Source organism: Atractosteus spatula, chromosome 1 (assembly GCF_055471065.1).
Source record: "Atractosteus spatula isolate fAtrSpa1 chromosome 1, fAtrSpa1.hap1, whole genome shotgun sequence".
NCBI lineage: Eukaryota > Metazoa > Chordata > Actinopteri > Semionotiformes > Lepisosteidae > Atractosteus > Atractosteus spatula.
Window position 1 is genome coordinate 11755149 of NC_142706.1, and position 22050 is coordinate 11777198.

General features: G+C 44.1%; 1 protein-coding gene across 1 annotated transcript; it reads right to left on the reverse strand.

Annotated features, from left to right (window-relative positions):
* Window positions 1-1286: 1286 nt before the first annotated feature.
* On the reverse strand, window positions 1287-20885 carry pgm2 (phosphoglucomutase 2). Its single transcript, XM_088922471.1, has 14 exons — window positions 20547-20885; window positions 15067-15234; window positions 14838-14944; window positions 14228-14312; window positions 13676-13759; window positions 12432-12625; window positions 11548-11737; window positions 10642-10739; window positions 9513-9693; window positions 8835-8928; window positions 7827-7956; window positions 6759-6948; window positions 5249-5382; window positions 1287-4173 (listed from the first exon to the last, which is right to left on the reverse strand). The coding sequence occupies exons 1-14, from the start codon at window positions 20619-20621 to the stop codon at window positions 4071-4073; spliced, it is 1833 nt and encodes a 610-aa protein (XP_088778597.1). The 5' UTR covers window positions 20622-20885; the 3' UTR covers window positions 1287-4070.
* Window positions 20886-22050: the final 1165 nt, after the last annotated feature.

A 22050-nucleotide genomic window follows, 5' to 3' on the forward strand; every position in this document is an offset into this window, starting at 1 on the left:
ATGAGAGCTACTGTAGCTTGTACGAGTGCACAGTGTTGTAGGAAATGTAAACATACTGCAGTAATAGTCAATGAGTGAAATGAGCGCAGGGCTTCGTGAAATGATTTTGATGTAATGATCGCTTGGTTCCTTGTGTTAAATGGTCAGTACTGTTCCACTACTCGCATCTTAAAGTAATTGAAAGCCCCGGTATCAGATAACCTTAATGCGAGTTTGATAATAAATGTCACCCCTTTGTAGTCATAGAAATGCACAGTTGCATTCCGTCTTATAGAGAATAGAAGCGCTAACTATTGAAGTATACGGCGTTACCAGTCTATTTACAATACATGAAAGTAGCACTCACCTGTACCCGTGCCCACAAATGAACCACATACTACACCGGTATTTTTTTGGGGGGGGATCAGGACTCTTACCAGTGGTCTCGTGGATCCCCAAATGATCTAAATCCTGGACTACCCGTATGTATTTCAGGTAAAATTTGCCTAGCAGTGCATACGGTAGCTAATCTTGGTCGTGAAACATGACCACAGTGACTTAAATGAAATAATAACGGACTAAATGGTTTCGTCATTCAGAAATAAACCTTTTTTACAACAGCTTGCTTGGATGTTCAGTTCAGAGTATTACCTTTAAAGGGTAGCAATAATAAATGCACTACTAGGTAGACTTCATTTGGAACAGTGTTCGGTTGTGGTCATCACCCTATAGGGGAGGTAATCGTGGTGTAGAGGCTACCCAATGGAGAGAAACCAGACTAATTCCCAGTGCAAAGGGAATGCCTCACTCTGACACATTCATCTCTTTAGCCTGGAACAGAATGAATCATGGGGACATGACTCAAGTATACAAAATCTTGCATAGACCAGTCTAGATCTCTTCCAGATCAACATCGAAACAAGGATCCAAGAGGAATCTGGTTTAGAAGCATTCATGACAAACGTAAAAACAAGAGACACTTCTTGACACAGAGAAGGAGTCTGGACAAACTCCCTAGGCAGGTTGTTGAAACGGACTCGGAGCAAACCTGTAAGAAATGGCCAGGTGGGATTCTGGGACTGAAAAGATACTCGAGGCCACATGAGCTAAATGGCCTTCTCTGGATTGTAGCCTTCTTGATGTACATACATTACCCCCATTTTCAAGTAATACCTTCGAGTAGCGAGCCAGACTGGCTACTCCAGTGCAGAAGAGCAGCACTGTTTATATGAAAAAGCTCATCCATGACGCAGTTTGTCAACAGTTACAAAAATAGCTTCTACAGAAAAACACGAATAAGGCATCTACTAGTTAATACCGTTCTTTATTTAAATATCTCCAATGGTTTGTAAAAATGGACACAAAGAGCAAAAATAAAATTGCTTCACAGCCTCTTTCAAACCAAAAAATGTAGCCTAATTTCTTTCACCAAGTAATGAACAACCACTTACTGATCAGTTGATGCCATATCAAATGCTTCCACATCTATCGTATACTTGTATATATTTTACAGAATTCTGGTGTATCGTTTGCAAAGACGGAGCACCTGAGGAACACGGGTATTCTAATGGAATGACAAAGAAGAAACAGTAACAAAGCACAAACAAAATCTTTTCCGCAAGTGAATGTTCTGAGCCGTGTTTTCTCAATCATTCAGAGTGAATGTGCATACACCCAAATGCATCTTTTTCCCCCCGCCATGCAAAATAGTTTAATTCATACCGATATTGTCAACAAAGAAGCTGGGAAATGGGGGGTTAACCCTGCAAATTTCTCTCAACACCTTTAGTCTTCCTTTCAGCTCAGTTTGGAAATCTGGAGTTATGAAAAATGTGAAGCAGTGAAGAAAAAAACTTGGATTGCCATACTGTGTAATAATTCTAGTTACAAGAAAGCTGAAAAGCTAGAAATGTTTGTGACAAATGATCAAAACTTGACTTCTTACTTTTTTAAAATGAATTACACTTAAGTTTTTTGTAGAGTAACTGACAACTACACTAAAAGAGTAACCATGTATGGAACACATATAGCTACAGTCCACCAGTAGCAATATTTCCGGTGTGAAATAAGCCTTTACTACCGTGATAGAAGTGTGTTCATACTCCTGTCCTTTACTGGATGAATTATTTTTCCTACATTCCATTCCACAACAATCTCTATAAACTGCTATAATACAACACCATTTGATAAATTTCCATTAAGGGACAGCATTCAGGTTTTCATTTTTATTTTCTGCTACAGCAACCATACACATTATCAGCTCATTTCTGTACTATGTATTAATGTTGTGTACAAACAAAAAGCAATCTAGACGTACAATCATCTTTGATGTCTCAGATCTGAAAAGCAAAAAACACCTGGCATTTATCAGCGAGTTGTAAATAGCACTGCAGTGCAGTATACATTTCAGTACATACTCAGCAGAAAAAGTCATAATAATTCTACCCCGTTCTACCATTTTTAAATTTTGATTGGTCCGTTTATAGGAAAGGCATTCCAGTGCATGAAACTGATGTAGCAGGTTAAGACAATTCTGCACTGAAGTGAAGAAACAGGACTTTTCTTTCTAGCATTAGAAAAAAAACAGGTCCCATTTTCCCTGTGGATGAGCTGTAAGGACGAGACTGTTTATCTAATAAGATAAGATCACTTTATTAGCCATATACAATTTCTTGCATTAGGAATTTGTCTTTTCGCACACCCCAGCTTTCTCCCTATGAGACACACTGGCACACAGTTGGGGAGAGAGAAGCTTGGGGTCAGAGTACAGGGTCAGCCATTTATACGGCGCCCCTGGAGCAGTTGGGGTTAAGGGCCTTGCTTAGGGGCCCAACAGAGTAGGATTCCTCTGCCAGCCGCGGGATTTGAACCGGCAACCTTCCAGCCATCGGCGCAGATCCTTAGCCACAGAGCCACCGCTCCATCTAACGCAGCATGCTTGATGGTGACAAGCATAAAGCCCTTTTTGGGAGGAAGGCATTCCCTTAATTTCTAATTACCCTTCCCTTAAGTTCTAATTACAGTTCTCCATAACCCCAATACAGTTAAGTCTTATATAAACTGACCCATATCACCTATATCCGAAGGCTGGGAATACTTACTAATTACTGGTCAATTAAGCAATTCCTGTGCTTAAGTAATCTTTAAGAAGAGGTCCAGCAGCCAGGGCAGGAAAACCTCTGTTCGAGAATCTCGGACTACAAGGTACTACAAGTAATGAAATCATGGACTTCAGGCTGAGCTGAGGTTAATCAAAATCCATTTCCAGGAGGCTGCAGGGCCTTGCAATTTTAATTCCAACCATTAGCTCTCAATTTACTTAATGGATCTAATTCTGGTCTAAAAGTGACAACAGACATTTGTTCCAGGGTTTTACAATTAGCGCTTTACGAATTCTGCTTCGGTAAACTTCAAGCCTGGACCAAAATCCTAAATCGTTCAAAGGAATTAAACACACGGACCCAATAACTGAGATGGGGTGGAAGTTCCTGACAAGGGCTGCCAGGAAGATACAAACAAGCAGAGCTGAGATGTGAGACAACTAGAATCTGTGCAGCAAGAAACTGGAAATTGTTCTTAACAGTTCTGAAGGATGTTCCCGCCTTTGTGATGCAGAAATTGTTCTGGATATTTGAAACAAACATAGACGAACTGTTCTTTATAATGCCTTGGTTCAGTGCTCCATGTGTGCAATGACTTTATGGAGAACACAAAAAAAACTGCCCTTGAAGAATGCCTGTGACACTTGATTTACATTACTACCAACAGTAATATTAATACAAGTATACCTATTCCCTTATTTTGCTTCAGCAAGTTTTGAATATAATGTTTTACAGCACAAGTACAGAAGAATATTCTTCAAAGTGCTTCCATAATATTACTTCTGTAGTTTTACTGTATGTTAAAAATGAACATTTCATTTTTAAGTGAAGGGAGAAAGTACTAACTATTATGGTCAGACGATGGCAATGTTAGCTGTGTGTATGTTTTAGTAGGTACGCGACAGTGTGCACGGTGTTTAAAAGACTTAAAACCATTTCAAAGGAATATCTGTTAAGGCTTGTTTTGCGGCTCTGTGGGATCACAGTATTTTATTCCGGCCGAGACTGGAGCTTGTTCTTCTTTGGTTCAAAAAAGTGCTCCACCATCGCGTTCACCAGGGCGTTGAGCTCCTTTTTCAGCTGCTCCGTGTCGCTGTGAACAGAAAGTCAGAAACATCTTTTGATGGGCTCTGATGTGTTCGTGTCTAGATCAGGCCACAGCAGCAACAATGAATCAAAGCTAAAAGCCTTTCCTTTACAATCTAACATTCAGCACCACCTAGTGGTAGTAGCCGGTGGTGCAATATTACAAAGGGCAGACCTAGAAGCCGACAGTAATTAATTTATCTTTTGCCTAGCAATTACAAGGCCAAACAGAGCTGACTGCATAATACGGGCAGGGAGCCTGAGGGCCAGGAGCACGTCAGCCGTATCATGTGGAAATACCAAACTGGAAACTCTCCTGTCCTCCTGACGCCCGATGAAAAACAACAGCTGTTGTTACAGACAGTCATATTAATACAGGAATCTGAATTAGCTCTCACTGATCCATAACAAGAATTCCGCTCCCAAATCTGCTTGGCGCGCAAGTCAAAGGGAGAAGCCGCAGAAAGCAGCTTCACCCTGATTAGGATTCAGCAGAGAGCTATAGCTACCACTAGTCAGAGCTAATCCCCAAAGCCAGCAGCCATGTCACCCTGCACCTCACAACTGGCAGCCCACTGAAGCTCAGCAAGTGTGAGCCTGGTCAGTACCTGGATGGGAGACCTCCTGGGAAAAGCTAAGGTTGCTGCTGGAAGAGGCGTTAGATTGGCCAGTAGGGGGCGCTCACCCTGCGGTCTGTCTGGGTCCTAATGCCCCAGTATAGTGACGGGGACACTAAACTGTAAAAAGGTGCCGTCTTTCGGATGAGACTTAAAACAGAGGTCCTGACTCTCTGTGGTCATTAAAAATCTCAGGGTGTTTCTTGAAAAGAGTAACCTCGGCGTCCTGGCCAAATTTCCCATTGGCCCTTACCAGTCATGGCCTCCTAATAATCCCCATTTCTGTATTGGCTTTATCACTCACTTAAAAAAAAGTGGATATTCATCCATCCCATGCGTGCTTTTAAAAACACAAGGCCACTTTGCAAAACTGACCAATAATTGGACTACTGGACAATCAGGAGACATTCCTCTCGATTTGGGAGAGACGCAGGGATGGGTGTGGGCGTCGTTCTCTTTACTGACCTGTTCCCCGGAGGAGCACACAACTCTGTGTAGTACTTGATCTTGGGTTCTGTTCCGCTGGTCCTCATTGTAGCGACTCCCCCATTAGAGAAGGTAAATGTTATCATCTGGCTGCTTTTACTGGTGGGAAGCACCTAGACAGTGAGAGCAGGGGTTTACAGTCTGATGTCATAATAAGAGCAATGGCTTATCAAGGGGAACAAGACTGGTAGCTCCACCACTGATCTGCAGTTTACAGCTGCCACACTAACTAGGTCAAGAAGCGAAAGAAGGGATTGTGTGGATAAGGCTTATCCGAGGCATAGCAGGGTGGAGCATTGGTTAGGGCCCTGGACGCAAGACTGGAAGGTTGTGGGTCAAATCCCAAAAGCAAGGTACTCTACCCAGACTGCTCTAGTAAAATACTCGGCTGTATACATGTCCGGAAACATAAGTCACTTTTGATAACGGCATCAGTCCTACAAAATAAATACATAATGCTGCTCGTGCATCCAACACTAAACCAGATCCTAACCTTCACTGTAACACTAAATACTATATTGTATACCAAGAATGTTCAGGCTGCGTCAGTGTGCAGGAAGTGCTCTACGATTTACATTGGCAAGACGGGAAGAGTCTCAAGTGAGGATCAAATATATCTTTTCACTGACAGTTCCCCCCTTTCACCTCTCTTTGCCACGGTTACACTGACATTTCTGTGTCCTTTTACAGGAACGGCAGGACTCTTATTGCAGAAGGAAATCAGACACCAAGATTATCCTTAAACTATCCCACCTTCCACTTCCTCATTTCCTTTTATAACCTCCCCATCCATTCGCAGATTTCAGATTCTTCCACGTCTCCTGGAATTTAACCCCCAGACTTCCGGTGTCCTAGAATTGAACCTCCATTCGCGTGAAAGCTCTCCTGCTCCTTGCTCATACTCAATCGCACCTTTTTTTCTTCCAGTGCTTTAGATCCCTGCAACCTTCCTCTCTCACCCTGCACCTAAAGAAGGCTTAAAGGTCAAAACTGTATTTTTCTTTGAACTTTTCAACGTGGAATTAACTTCTACTTGTCCAGCATACTAAGAACTAGAGGTTCTTCACATTTATCAGGTGGGACAATGATAAAATTCTGACATTTATCCACCTAAAATAGCCATTAGGAAAAAAAAAGACACTCACTAAAGGTGAAAATACTCTTGGGTTAAGGATTTACATTCATAAATAACTCAAGGATTTTGAAGTGTTCAGTTAGCCAATTAGGGCTACAGATAACACAATTTTGTGCTTCAGCTCATTTGGGCTGCTCAACAAGGCTGCTGTTAAATGAAACATCAGATAAAATAAAAACACCCTCACCTCCTTGTGGTCTACGTGATAATTTTGCGTTTCGCAAAAATTCAGGAGCTCAGCAGGAACAAAGCCCAACCAAAAAAAAAAAGTTCTAAAAACAGAATACTTTCTGGCAATACAAACAGAGGCCACATTTCTAGGATACATAGTATGAAGGAAACTGTGTGACTCACAGCTTTCTTGTCCAGCTGGCTGCTGTCGTACCCCGTCGTTAGATCTCTCACTCCAGTCACTTTGAACTTTCCACATGTCTGGGGGTAAGTGCCCTCTCCTTCATAATTGCGCAGCCTTTCAAATAACGCTTTGATCGTGTCTGCGTCATGGCAGATGAAGTAGGAATTTTCTGAAATGTGATAGCCATACCTAGATGGAAGAAGGGGGGAAAAAACAGGCAGTAAGGCAATAAAAGTTCTACTGTTAAAATGTAAATGTTGCACAAGGTGCTTTCGTTAGTTTTAGCTTCTTTTCAGACAGCGTGCTAAAGACGGCAGAAACTAGCCGGCTCATCAGTCAGTGTAAGGAAGGTGGGTTATTCATGTGGCGTAAAGGTGTCTCGCAAACAGCGAGAACAAACTGAAAAAGAAGGGAACCAGTAGCTCAACAGGAACAAAATAAAAGCAAAAAGTTTCTGATTGAAAGAAATTCTGCTGAAACTGGAGAGCCCCCATTTATTGATTTACCCAAAGATATAGAACAATTCCACAATTCACAATCACACGGATCTAATAAAAAAGCACTTCCTTAAATCAAGTAATTTAAGGATAATTTAGGATTACAATTGGAGCACTCTCCAGCCCTCAAGGTCCAGAGTTCTCTTAACTGAACTTATTACTTCCTTGATCCGCCAATAACTTACAATTTGCGCCCGTCTTGAAAAACAGGTGAGCTATAATACGAACTGGATCGGAGCTCTCCAGGACCAGGACTGGAGCCCCATGATCTAGACATGGTCAATCAATTAGCCAATTAAACAGTTCCCAGACCAGACAGTATAAATCAACTCCATGGATGGAACAATACCATTGTGATCTTGAAGCAGCGAGCCTGGTCTGCAATTGTCCGTACAAATGGGTTTCAGCTTTGCCGTAGGTGTAAACATATGATAGTTATAGCAAAGTATGAAGAAACATAATACTAGATTTTTCAGAACCTTGCCAACTGAGGCAATCTGTTTTGTTGTATACTTATGGTAGCTGTATTATCTTTTCAACAGACCCAGGAAAGCCTTAATTTAGACTTACTCTTCATAGATTGCCTTTAGTTGCTGGGATAGGGTCAGGTTTTTAGAAGCCATACAGCTGGTGAACTCAGCCATAATGGCAGCAGCGCTGACGCCATCTTTGTCAAGAACAGCAGGGCTGCACATGTACCCTGCAGGAAGACAAGAGAACGAAAGAGCACAATGTAGTGGCAGTATTGTCTTCAGTGGGTTTCACTGTAACTCGGAGCTGCAGGCACAAATTAGTCAGTCCTACCAAATCAGCCTGCCTTGAAATGTTGTGTCTGCAGAACAAACCAAAGTCAGTTCTTCTACAATTGTAGGACATAAGCAGTGGATTCAACAGGTAGATAGCATACAAAGCAGTCATTTTATTAATCAAGTAATAGGTTTATTCCATGCTGAAAAAAAAAGAAGAAAGAGAACACAACGTTTCGGCCGTGGAGCCTTCTTCAGGTGTCCTTCTTCACACCTGAAGAAGGCTCCACGGCCGAAACGTTGTGTTCTCTTTCTTCTTTTTTTCCAGCATGGAATAAACCTATTACTTGTTCCTTTGCAGCCTACGCATGCTGACGCAGCTACCCACCTGAACTACTACATTTTATTAATCTTCTCCATCCTTTCTCTGCTACAGATACACTTCCTTAATTACCTACAGTTACCACTAGGTGTCTCCCCTTGTCCATGTAAGGAAACTGAGAATCAAATGCCAGGAAAAAAAATGGGCCACTCAGGAGATAATGGTTTTGGACCCAGACGTTCATCCCTGATTTTAGAGCGCCGTCAGGAGTGGCAGTAAAACCCCACCCTAGAAAGGCAGGTCCTGTTCCACCTGTGGATCACCGCAGGCCTCGACACTGCTGCTGGTTCACTCACACTTGGGCTTGCAGAACTCCACAGGTGCGATTTGTATTAATGAGTGAATGAATAATGAATGAATTATGAAGAAAATCCAACATGGATCCACTTCAACTCGCAGAAGAAAGAGAAGGCCGAAGCAGCCCTGTAAGCACAGCAGAAGACTGCTTACCTATCGCCTCTTCGAAAGCAAAGAGAACCGTCTTCCCCTGGTCCAGAAGCTGCTTTGCTCTGTTTCCCATCCATTTAAATCCAGTTAGTGTTTCCTGAAAAAGATTAGACAACAAATTTAGGAAGTGAAGAAGACACAATACTATAATCAGTTCTGGTCCCTGAAGGCTGCTGTCCAGCAGTGGTTAGGGTTTTGGACTCACAACTAGACGGTTGTAGGTTCAAATCCCAGGTGAGACACTGCTGTTATACCTTTGATCAAGATACTTCACCTGAAATGCTCTACCAAGATAACCAGCTGTATAAATGGGTCACTTTGGATAAAACCATCAACAAAATCAATAGTAAGAGAATAAAGCACTGGAAGCTGCAGTTATAGAGAATGAACAACTGATTCAAATAAAGTCATTTAGAGTCCACTGTGGAATAAAACCAGAAGACACAGCAGGAGCATCAGTGCCATGGAATTAAGGGTTGTTGTAAGTAAACAAAATAACAAATTTGACTGAAGTTCTGGAAGATCTTCTGATTCATTCTGTTCAAATTACCAGTACGTTTCACAAACTGACACTCTCTCCTCCTGTGTATATCTGAAATAAAACATCACGCTTTTTGTCCTCTGCCCTTCAGTACAGTCTGTTTTCTTGGCCAGTGCTCTAGTTCCCGTTAACAGCAGTACCTCGAAGTGGAAGCCCTCCTTGAGCGCGATGGCCCTGAGGATTTTCGAGGACACGGTGCTGGCCAGCATGTAGACATCCTTCACGGCGCCCGGGTCAGTGGTCCGCTGCTTCCAGCAGCTGAAGGTCCACCAGCCCAGCAGGGCTCCCAGCTCGTTTCCCGAGAACACTCTCCACTCCCCGCTGCGGAGACAAATCCATGCCAAAACCAAGAGATTACGTCAGGGCCTTCCCCGCCTGCCGGCCAATCGCAAATTCCTAACTAAATTCCCCTCATCCGCTTTCCAGGGGACCTTTTGTGCTCCTCAACCACTGAAGCTCATTGCCCGCCATTTAAAATCTGAATCCCTCTTCACTTGAGGTGCTGACACCAACGCTAGGACACAAATCCCTTCTACCATTAAGCACACAGTCCAAGCAAGCTGCTGAATTTGAACGATTATCTCTCAAGCTAAGTGTGAACTCTTGTTTAAATGTCAAAGTCATGACTGCACTCGGTCTACCTCTCTCCCATTATTCATTATTCATTTAAGAGTACTGCACTGTGCCTCCTGAATGACCTGTGCTGCCCCAGGCACAGGTCGAGCTACGAGAACACCTCTCTCTCTACCAATTGGTGCCGATCTTCCTGTAGCGGGCTGTGTTGCCTGTGATGTGTTAAAGGAGGGAGTGTCCCACAAGTGGGCGTGGTCAATCTTCATTCTCTCCCGTGTGCGGTTATGGGTTTCACAGCCATGAGCCAAGAAGTGAAAAACACAACTGCCAGTTCAAAACTGGGGGGGACAGTTGTCAATTTAAAATAAAATATAATTATGTTATTGAAATGGTGTCTCATAACAGACATTTGCTATGGTTGCTCATGCAGTGTCTGTATCTTCACTCATCACAATAGATTTTATAATTTAACATTTTTGGGTGCTGTGACTGTGAACTACATTATACAAAAAGTTATATTAGTCATGGCACCAGCACATCACCTGAGTTTCAGGCACCGAAATAATTGGGAAATGATACTGGCGTGAGTTGATGCTAGCATCGATCCCTCCCTCTTCATACACACAAATCAATCAGAAAAACGAACAACAGGTCAAAAAACAGGTACAGTTTGCACAGACTCTGTAGAGTCAATACCTCTGCTGCTTCTCAGCTACGGCAAGGCGATCGGCATCAGGATCGTTAGCCAGAACAACAGTTGCTCCCGTTTTGTCAGCCAAGGCAAATGATAGGGTCTGTGGTAAAAAAAAGGAAAATCTCCTTTAATTACTAACTTTGCAACTGACCTGTGGGAATTGGGCTCATTTTTGCTTGTTCCGGACAGGAATCACAATGCAAAGTGGATTTTTTGAAAACAGGACAGCAGAGGGTTAACTAGCTCAGCAGGCCTTAATGGTATTGAAAAAGTACAAGACGGACAATACCATGAGTCTGAAGATACAAGAGTGGTATTGCATGAGAGTTACTGTAACCTAAGCAGAATATTGTACAGTCTGCAATGTGGTACAAATAAAAGTAATGATAACTGTAGAGTAAACGAGGCTGGTTTACACACTAGAGAAATACAAAAAAAAATGTTCACATTGATCCATATATGTTAACATAATAAAATGCATTTGCCAGTGAAAGACAGGCCAACTCATTCTTAATTCTTCAACTACTCCAGGGTTAGCAGAATGTATATGAATATTAACAGACACTAAGCAAAAACAGACCTTGAGGGATATGATTATGGGTATTCAGCCCCTAGAAGGGATGTAGGATCGACCCCAATTTCGACTTAATGCTTGGGACAGACATTGTGGACAGGTGGGTGCCAATAAAAATTCACTGCAAAACTGGATTTGGGACAGAAAAACAGGAGGCTTTTCTTTAAACAAGATGGAATGATGCCTTAATAATAAACAAACTTTCCAAACGCAGACTCCCTGGGATTGTTCAAACAACTGCAGTGTAAGGTCCTGGTATGGATAAGACTACCAGCAATCAATCGAGCCTGTGCCTGCTCTGTAGGCCGTGTGAGAGAAAGGCTTCGGCACGCACCAGCACACCCTCTCCTTCCTCCGGGTTGGGGTATTTGACAGTGGTGAACTCGGGGTCCGGGTCTTTCTGCTCGGGGACTGCAAACGGAGGGGTCAGGCCGAACGCCCTGAAGGCTGACTGGACAAACTTGTGTCCGACCCCGTGCACCGACGTGTGGACAAACTTCACCTTGGAGTCCTTGTTAGTGTCCCTGGATTGGAGATAGAGTACGGGTTAGCGGGAGACCCAGCAATGAGAGGTTGGGTTCTCTTACCGATGGGAACTCCTCCCATTACATATACCTCTCGGTTATAAAGGCCTGGCACCCTCATTCTCAAATCAACCTGTTACTCTGTTACTAACCCATGCTGTAACTTTTTATTGCTTGTTAAACTGCCGCAAAGTGACTTTCATGTCTTTTCTACATTTACTGAACACTCATTCTGGCAAACTAGCTCTAATCTTTTAAAGAAATATATCTAAGTCAGGCCATGGAAATCTATTATTGTAACTCAGCTGAAGGCTCTGTAGAAGTCTTGTCTGAAACACGACAAATTGCAATGATGCCCACTTTAAAAATTCTTATGGCATGAACCGTGAACTAAGAATACAGCATTAGAATGTTTTCTTTCCTTGGATTCAAGGCCTGAAGTCAATGGACAGGTGTAGAGCAGGGCTGACCACATCAGATCCAGCACATATTCAGAGTGACACACTGCTAAAAGGTGTTACAGTGTTGTTAGGAAAATCTAGAGAGATCTCCTTAGAAACTTGTAATGGTTCTGTACTGTAATGTTTTCCATGCTGTTGTGTTAATGGAAAGTGTCCAGACGTCTAGTTCTCCACAGGCAGGAGTGGACATTCTGCAGTGAATGAATTAGAACACTGACAGCAGGCAGACTTGCCTGTGGAAGCAGTGTTTCTGGATGTCCTGGAAATAGTCCCTGTTGATGTCAGCATATGGATCCTTCAGCAGAGGGCTGCTCTTCAGCACAGACTCATCCCACACTTGTGGCCAGGGCTCCAGGTTCTCCTCGATCGCACCAGAGATCCCTTTGTCATGGGGAGATATGATCTGAGCCCCATTGTCCCAGTAGACCTGGCACAAGACAAGCACACATCACGGGTGACCTGCCCACGAACACTTTTCGTGTGAACACTTGTGTGAACACTTTTCACACTCCTCATGCACGTGCTCAACCGGCCTTAATTCTGACCCCCCTGAGATCCACGTCTTCAAAAATCTTTCCTAAAATGGAGAAACGCCGACATCTAGACTTTGTTCTCTGACATGAACTCCAAAAATGAGATTAAAGACAAACTAAAAAAACAAATTCACCCTCACTCCTGACTAATCAAATGAAAAAACAAAGCCTGTTGTCGGAGTTGCAGGACATATTTTCAAGAGCAAGCCAGAGGTTTCCAAACAAATGTATATCATGAGACACCACTCAATATTCTGGATACAACCAACACACTGAGTTCAAGATGTGACCTAGCACAGACACTGCAAGAGTTTGTCCTCACAGCCGCTGTCACACAGCGCTTAGCAGGCAAGAAACTCCTCCAGCTCACCCACAACAGCCACAGGTGCACCAAATACATATTAAGAAGTTCAACTTCAGAGTGTTTCACCTTGTAATGGCAATTATTAAAGTCATATTTTTGGAAGACCATTGCTTGCCCGTCTTTTGGATGAGATGTTAAACCCAGCTCCTGACTCTCAGTGGTCATTAAAGATCCCGGGCATTTCTCTATAAGAGTAGTTATCCCAGTGTCGGGGTCAAAGTTCCCCCCTAAGCCTTTACCGTGGCCTCCAAATTGTCCCCCTGTATGATTGGCTTGCACTTGCCCTGCGATAGACTGGCATCCCATCCAGGGCGTACCCTGCCTTGCGCTTGTTGCTTGCCAGGTAGGCTCCGGCTTCCCGCGACACCGTCTGGTATAAAGCAGTTTGGCAAATGACATGACAGTAGTAACTCTCTCAGGGTCTTATAAGGAAATCAGAGCTGGGTCTTGAACCACGAACCTTTGGGTAACCGGTTTTCTAAAGAATCTGTGAAGAACACATCCGTGCTGTGTGAATTGCAGGACGTAATGTAATACAAGCTTCTGCCTTTTCATCTCAGGGTTCTGAGGAGTGAAATACCTTGTAGCCATTGTCCTGTTTGGGGTTGTGCGAAGCAGTCACCATAATCCCAGCACATAGTTTCAGGTGAGACACAGCATACGGCTAAAAAAAAAAAAGACAGAAGTGTATGGTAAGAGGGAAATCTAACGTTAAATTAATGAAAACATTAGCATTGTAAATATCTCTCTAGAGCCGAAGCCTTTGAAATTCAGGACCCCACAGGGAAAAGGAGATCCTGTACACACTCTCCTCCAATGTGCCCACCTGCCAGAGCCATCCAGTATTTGATATGCAGCAAGCACCACAGTGCTTTTACAGCACTGCGATATGAGCACATGTAGTTTACATGTAGAGCCAACCTGAAGATCCCAAAGCTGCGCATTTCATAATCGATAAAATTGATCAACAAAACTACAGTGTTTCAACTGAAACTGATGTGATAGCATTTAATTCAGTTAAAGACTGCAATAAGTAAACAAGAGACGATCAGGTGTAAAGAACATAAGCAGTCTCTCTTTCTCAGGTACAGACTGCTAGAGGGTCAGATCGGAGAAACACGATGGGACATACCACAAAAGGTGTAGGTGTGATATCCGAAAAGAGGTACACTGGAACCCCACGGCTTATGAAAACTGTAGCAGCTAAGTTTGCAAACCTGCAGGAGATATTGGGAATTAGACAAATTCACAGTACAAGACAAACTACCTCGCCCACTGGAGTTTTTGACCAGGGTAAAAGACAGTAAGGGGAAAGAAACCCAGAAAACGTATAGGCTCAGTGACCACAGCTGACTGGACACATGAAGACATGGCAGCCCAGAGAGGAGAGGCCCAGTAACCACATCCTGGACAAAGAACCTGGACACAGGCAGACCTGGCTGCCTGGAGAGAACAAGCTGTACTCTCACTGCCAGCACACAGAAACGGAGACAGAGCTGTGAGAAACACTCTGGTCTTAGACAAACATTCTCCCCTAAAAGAGCAAATCTAATCCCACAATGCCCACTCCTGCCAGAATCAGAACGTGGGGGAGCACAAAGGAAACACTCACAGAGAGTGAGCCTCTCAATTAAGCCTTGTTTTGTAAACGTCTATAATTTTTTTATACAATAATAGGGCTTTATTGTTTGGACAGGAGCCCAGAGGTACTGGGACAGGTGAGGGAGGGTGGAAGATGGTACCTTCGGCTGCTGCCTCCGCTGGGGGGATGCGCCCGCGCGTCGAAGCCGACCACCACCCCCCTGCTCTTCAGGTCTGGGAAGCTCTTCTCCAGGTAACTACAGAAACCCTGCAAGCACACAGAGCGCCACTCAGAGACGGTCCCATCCCCCGGAACAGGACCAGCAACACCGTGGCTTTCCTTCGTGCCAACCCCAGCATCGCCCCCTAGTGGAGACGGGGACGCGGTACCTGAGTGGTCTGGATGATGGTGAGGTCGTTCATGCGGGAGACTCCCGCCCCCATGGCGGCCCGCAGGCCCGCGGTGCCGAACTCCATGCGGGAGCCGAAGCAGGCGCGCAGCTCCTCCAGCTCGCCCTCGGACGCCAGCCTCCGCACCGCCTCCAATGTCTTCGGGTTCTGCGGCGAAGACACAACAGCCTGGTTACCCAATCCTCTCCCTTCTCGAGATAAAGCCCCACTACACTCCTCCCTCAGGGCCAGTCGTTTGCTCTCCGCTTCGTAGCATGGAAATGTCCACTTACCCATCATACCTGGCACAACAGGATGCCACCGCACCGACTTTCCTAATAAACCGCAATCTGAACAAGTGTTTCTTTTTTGTTCCAGCTTGAACAATCACAACGCTCAGAGCAGGGTGGTGCAATGTGGCCCAGTGATGACAAAAGACATGAAGAAAGTGGAAAGGGCAGGGTACTCGCTAATGTTTTAACACCACTTTCTGAACTTTTAAGGTTTTCTTCACCATTTTGTTTGTAGCTCGTATACACTGGCAGAAGGAGATCAGAAATATAGGAAATAAGATGAATTCCCAAGGCTAAAGTCTCCTACTGCACACCTACACTAGACACCAATGATCTTCACTCCTGATTCTGGAGCAGCGCAGTCCACCAGGTTTTACAGGAAACCTATAAGCCTCAATGATAAAGACGTGAAACCAGTGGCAATACAAACCGATACTTGAACAAATGGTCCCAGTCGTTAAGAGTCCAGGGTGGAACAAAAGCCAGGAGACACAGCAGCCCTCGAGGAACCGGAGTGAACACTGGTGCTCTGATCATTCCTTATGCCACAGTTACAGCAGAGAGGAGAGCGCTGCTTTTAAGATTTTGCAAAGAAATATATCAGATTAAGCAGCCCGAAAGTTACAAATTAAAGGAAACACAAGCATGAACTACAAGGGGAAAGCTGGAAAAAAATTAAAGATCTGTTCCCCTTCCGCAAAAAAAACAAATATGAAAATGCTATAACCATCCATATAGCACAGTATAATTTTTCAGTTTCCAATCCACAGTTTCCAGTACTGTATCTCTCATTACTGACAACTGTTCTCCATTAATAAATATGTGAATATATTTAATACATGGTATAGGTAACTATACACATAGTTAAAAATATATGAACATCATCCCACAGTTTTATGAAGAATAGAAAGGAAATGTCCCAATGACTCCTTTAAACCTCATCATGAATTGTACGCCTAGTTAAACGTCTTTCAAGTTTAGTACAGCACAAGGAATGAATGAAAAGACTCGGGAGACACACCCCCTCCCTCAGGCTGACCCCTCAGTTCACGTACAGTATATGATCTGATGAAATCACTACAAATCTGCCCTGAAGCCCATTCAGAACAGCCTGTCTCTAGGAGTACACTCAGCGTAACCAGCCTCATGTGAGCCGAATGAATCGAATTCAAAACCTTGCGTTTCCTAAGGCTTGTGAGCTCTGGGTTAATTCAGTTAGTTCCAAGCCTAAGTTTTCAATTTACAGGAACTGGTTGCGTCTCATTTCTGCTTAATGTAGCTAATGCTCTTCACGCGTAAAGAATGACTGTGAGAAAGCATGTAATGTTATTAAAACAACTGGCCTTGTGGGCTCCAGGCATGCTGATAACCCTTACTTCTGAGGTTATTTACAATTTTCTTTGAGATTTTTTTTACATAAAGGTCTATGTTGACCTAACAGTTTAACTGTCTTATTTGTGGACTCCACAGGAGGTTGTAAATAAAATGTGTTCTATTTTATCTTTAATACGCAAGAGAAATATCCTGTTTTCCCCACAAGTACTTTTTACCAAAAACTGATTTCCTCACTGAATCTACGTTACAAAAAAAGAGTTTGGCTCACTGGCATTATTCAGCCATGATGACGTTAGCTCTGCGCTGGAGATCTCTGGCTGTCTCCCCTGGTGTCAACAGGCCTTTTCCAGTTTGCCTTTTTTACTTCTGGAACTTTCCCCAGCCTGGAAGCTTGGAGCTGGAGACCAGACTGTTTGCTCCTAGGGGTTTGCAATAGAAATTAAAAAGCTTCTCCTGCAGTTTTTATATATCTATTCTACTTCCACTATTTTTTTTTTGCTGTTCCTTCATCCCCTTATCCATTTTTTTGAAGACGGACATTTGCGAGATCTGGGACAGACGGCGACTGGGATCTGGGGTTTTCCGTTGGTTAAATTACGGTTAGAGGTGTATTCTGTGATATGTTATTCAACAATAAAAAAATAAGAAACGATAAAAAGGATAAAAAGGATCTCAAAAACAGTACATGCGCAGCAACAGGTGTTAAAGATAAATTCATTCTTCTTAGCACTGTCCTGGGATTATTGCCATCTTCACAATCCCTGATAATCTTACTTCTTCTAGCAAAACCAGGGGAGCACATGGTAGTGATAAGGCTCCTGCTTATAACAGAAAGGCAGAAGGTTCAAGTCCCTGAACCTGAAGTCCCTGCAGTTGTATACTTCCACACTTGAGCAAGGTGCCTTAGCCCGATTGCTCCAGTTCACACAGCTGTACAAATGGGGACCAGCACAGTCCAGGGGTAACCCTGAAACACGCGCGTGTCTCATGCAGGGGGTAGAGTAATGGAGTCGCGTGCTTGCATTAAGCTTAATGCTACCAGGATAAGTTCTGGCCTGATGAGCCCCTAGGCTCAAGTACAGACATTTCTTTTACTCTTTTAATAGCAGACCAGTAGACTGCACATGAAAATAATAAATATTTAATAAATGGGACTGCAGTCAATTTTTTTTCTTTTCTGGTTTATGGGAAAAGCTGCACAACTTAGTGGATGACTAAGCATCTGAGGACACTAAGTATATTGTTACTATTTATTAAACTGCCATAGCCCATTTCCTTGAGTCATCCTCTGTCCTGGCATCAGGCATGGTTCTTTGCCCAGATAAACAGTTCAAATTTGAAGTACTTATTTTTTCTGGGATCCTTCCCTGATTTACACAAGCTGACTTTCTTTATAAAAACAATGTCACACCTGGTCTTCCACAGACACTCACCTCTACCTGGTACATCACACCTCACTGCTACCTGGTCTAAAATACAGACAGCCATTTTGGATGAGTCCAGGTCATGGATTAAAATAACACATTTCACACAAAAGCATGCGGTAGAGTTCAAACGAAACAAAGTGCTCAGCATGTTCTGCGGTTGTTTTTTTATCTTAAAAGGGAACTGCAACGCTATTTTTATATTTCGTGGTTTGAAAAAATCACTTTGGTAAAATGTTCACAGTAACTTGTAAAAACCTAGAATCCTCAAATTTACATCACAAAATAGACTAAATTTCCAGGTATGTGCAACACCAAATTCTGCGATTCAAAACGAGGCATCAAAACTTCCAGTGACATGAAGCAGCCCTATTACATTGTAAACAAGCAGGCTTGTGAACACATCTCTTTTAATCTAATAGAAATGCCCTTTACTTCGAGACGGGTTTTGCCAATCAATGTAAATTATTTGTTAACTCTGCATGCAGATTACGTTAGATACTTTCTGTGGTGAAATATCTGCTGCACAACCTGTACTTAATTCGCTCGCACATCACATCGCATTAGTCAATACAGTGACTAGTGAGCAGGAAGGGCCGCTTCACGTCACAACTCTAGAGAACTCCGACTATCACCCGTGGGGAGGCCAGGGGTTTGTGACAACATGATGACTTACAGCACTTCCACAATTTAAATTTGTGCTTAATTCTAAATTTGTCAAATTCTTCCATACCGTTGATGAATATATTTTGTTACCGAGATTTAATCACCCGGTGTGCGAAATTGGGTTTGAATTTGTTCCGCCTTCCACTCCTAATCAAGACCACTTCCTGAACATCACCTCACCTGCACCCGACATGAATAATATTCCACAAAGACACCTGCAGCCCACCCGTCTGCTCTGTTGCATATACTGTCCCAGACTAACCTACTGGACAGAATCTCACTCCCAGTCTAAAGCTCACTGCTGACATGTAGTTTTAACACACAGCAAAGAACTGGCATCCCGTGTTGGATAACAAAACGTCTTGTTTGGGCCGGTGTTGTCTGGCATTTCTCATCAGTCGTCAAGCCTGTTCTGTTTATGAAGTTTGGCCTGTCCTGTCCTGGTGCACTGTCGCTCCCACGTTACTTTATTTTGTAGCGGTGGCTCTGGGGTTAAGGGTCTGTGCCTGTGGCTGGAAGGTTGCCAGTTCAAATCCCACAGCCGGCAGAGGAATCCTACTCCGTTGGGCCCCTGAGCAAGGCCCTTAACCCCAACTGCTCCAGGGGCGCTGTACAATGGCTGACCCTGCGCTCTGACCCCAAGCTTCTCTCTATCTGTGTGTCTCATGGAGAGCAAGCTAGGGTATGCAAAAAGACGAATTCCTAATGCAAGAAATTGTATATGGCTAATAAAGTGATCTCATATCTCTCTTATATCCGATACTATTTCACTCTTCCGCATCTGCGAATAAGAATTAGACAAACATTTGGAAAACGGATTTCTCGTTTGCCGTCTTACACAAGAAAACGGAAATTTAATATAGAACTCTCTTAAGTGTTTCGGGGAAACAACACTCACGCAGCTTAAACGATACACGGCCCCTTTAACAAAAGAGAGTCGCAGCCGCGTTTTTACACAGCCAGTTCAACTAAGGCGGTCAGACTGAGGAACTGCTAAGCCAAAACACGTAGATCTGCTGCAAGAGAGGTTTCAGGCTTTGGACGAAACGATCATAACATTAAGCAAACTGAATTTCCTGAAAGCGGTTGCTGTTAACGATCCTCGGGTACAACTACCCCCTCGTCTGTTATCACGGATGACGCCGACGTCGTGGCGTGAGCCTATACACCACGTCCCACCGTAGTGTGTATATCACGGCTGGAGAATAACGTTCAAGATCCGCCTGCTTTTAAGCGTTCAAAATGTACTATCCGTGCTAAATAACCTCAGATCGGTCAATCAGACGTTTCACGGCGAACTCGTGGACTCCCGGCTTTCCAAAATACCAAACCGCTTCCCAAATCCGGCTCCGACCACCTGCTACGATGCAGTGGGACAAATGAAAACTCATGGACTTTTTTTTGTTGTTGTTGTTGTTGTTGTTGTTGTTGTTCCATGCGTGTTCACACAGCATATTAATCACAAGTGCGTCCCAAAATGACAGCAACTCAGAAGCAATGGGGTGGATGGGGGGGGGGGGGGACTACGAAAACGAAATGACGATAAAACACCAGGGAACGTGCGGCAAACAGGAAATTTCGCATGAGCTTCGGGCAGGGTGAGGGTGAGGGTTAGTGCCGCAGCGACGGTCGCTCTAAACAGGCCAACTCGCAGAGAAAGCACGGCCCAGGAGAGCTACCGGGCTCCGTGTGCCTTGACAGCCCCCGACTGACCGACCCGGCTGGAGCCGGTGCTGACAGCCGGACCCCCCCCCAGCCTCACCTTGTCGAACCGCAGCCATTGCTTGATCGCGGCGTCCAGCTCCGCGTCGCCCGTGCTGGAGAAGTCCTGGTCCATGTCACCTTCTTCTTCGGGGAAGCAGGCTCGCCTTCGTGGGGCTTTTCTCTCGTCTTCTACAGAGATGCACGTCGTACTCCTCCTCCCTATGCCAACCAGCCAGCCCTGCCTCCGGAGTCCCGTTTTCTTGCGCAATGAATGAACTTTGACGTAAAGAGCGCCGCCGGGCAGGGCTGTAGTGAGCTTGGGAGTTACAGCAAACCCCTCCCCTCACCTCACCCCCAGAAGAAAACTCAGGAGAAACCGCGTTTGCTGTATTTTACCCCTTCCTTGAGGGTAGTTAACGACAAGCCCAGGGACACACACCAACGAAAGGTTTTCACAAATGCATGCCTATCCAAGGACTTCCTATTGTGAGTCAGGGTCAACACCGCCGGCCTGCTGGTTGGGAAGACAGGAACAGCCAATCAGTGGTTAGATGAAGATCAGGGACGATATATTCATTCACAGTTTAAAGCAACGTGCGGTTTATAAGGGAGACGAGCAAGAGGCGTGGTTATAATAACATGACTTTGCTGTAGTGCAGTACTTCATGACCTGCCCTCAGGATTTAGCAGTTTGCAATGTATTATTATTTTTTTTATTATTGATCACATGTCTGTGGCCACCCAAGCTTCTGAGCGTCCCGTGAGTTTAATTTCCAGTGGACTAAAACTGGAATTGTACTGCAACACAGTACTATTCCCGTTAATGAGAAACCGTAATCCTGTGATCATGGTGGGCATTGGCGTATGCTGGTGGAGTCTGTGTGAGGCAAAATGAATTAAACTACAAAAAAAAAACCCTTGTGCCCTAAGACTGCTTTTAATCACGCACTTACAGTAATACAGCGTCTTGCAAAAAAAGATTGGCCCAATTTCAAAGTCCCATTTTGTTCAAATGATACTGTAGCGCGACAGGTTCGGCGACGATGGAGACAATAATTCAGGTGCTTTTAGCATAAACAGTCGGCTTTATTCATCGGACGAGAGTCCGACTCAGCTGTAATAATTAATAATAATCGCTTACACTTATATAGCGCTTTTCTGGACACTCCACTTAAAGCGCTTTACAGGAATTGTACCAATTGTATTGGATGATGCGACAGCAGCCATAGTGCGCCAGAACGCTCCCCACACATCAGCTATCAGTGGGGAGGACAGCAGAGTAATGAAGCCAATTCATAAATGGGGATTATTAGGAGGCCATGATTGGTAAGGGCCAATGGTAAATGTTTTCGAGATGTTGTACTCTTTTCATAAAAAACACCCTTGGGATTTTTAATAACCACAGAGAGTCAGGACCTCGGTTTTACGTCTCATCCGAAGGACGGCGCCTGTTTACCGTATAGTGTCCCCCTTCTTCCAGCAGTAACCTTAGTTTTTCCCAGGAGGTCTCCCATCCAGGTACTGACCAGACTCACACCTGCTGAGCTTCAGTGAGTTGCAGG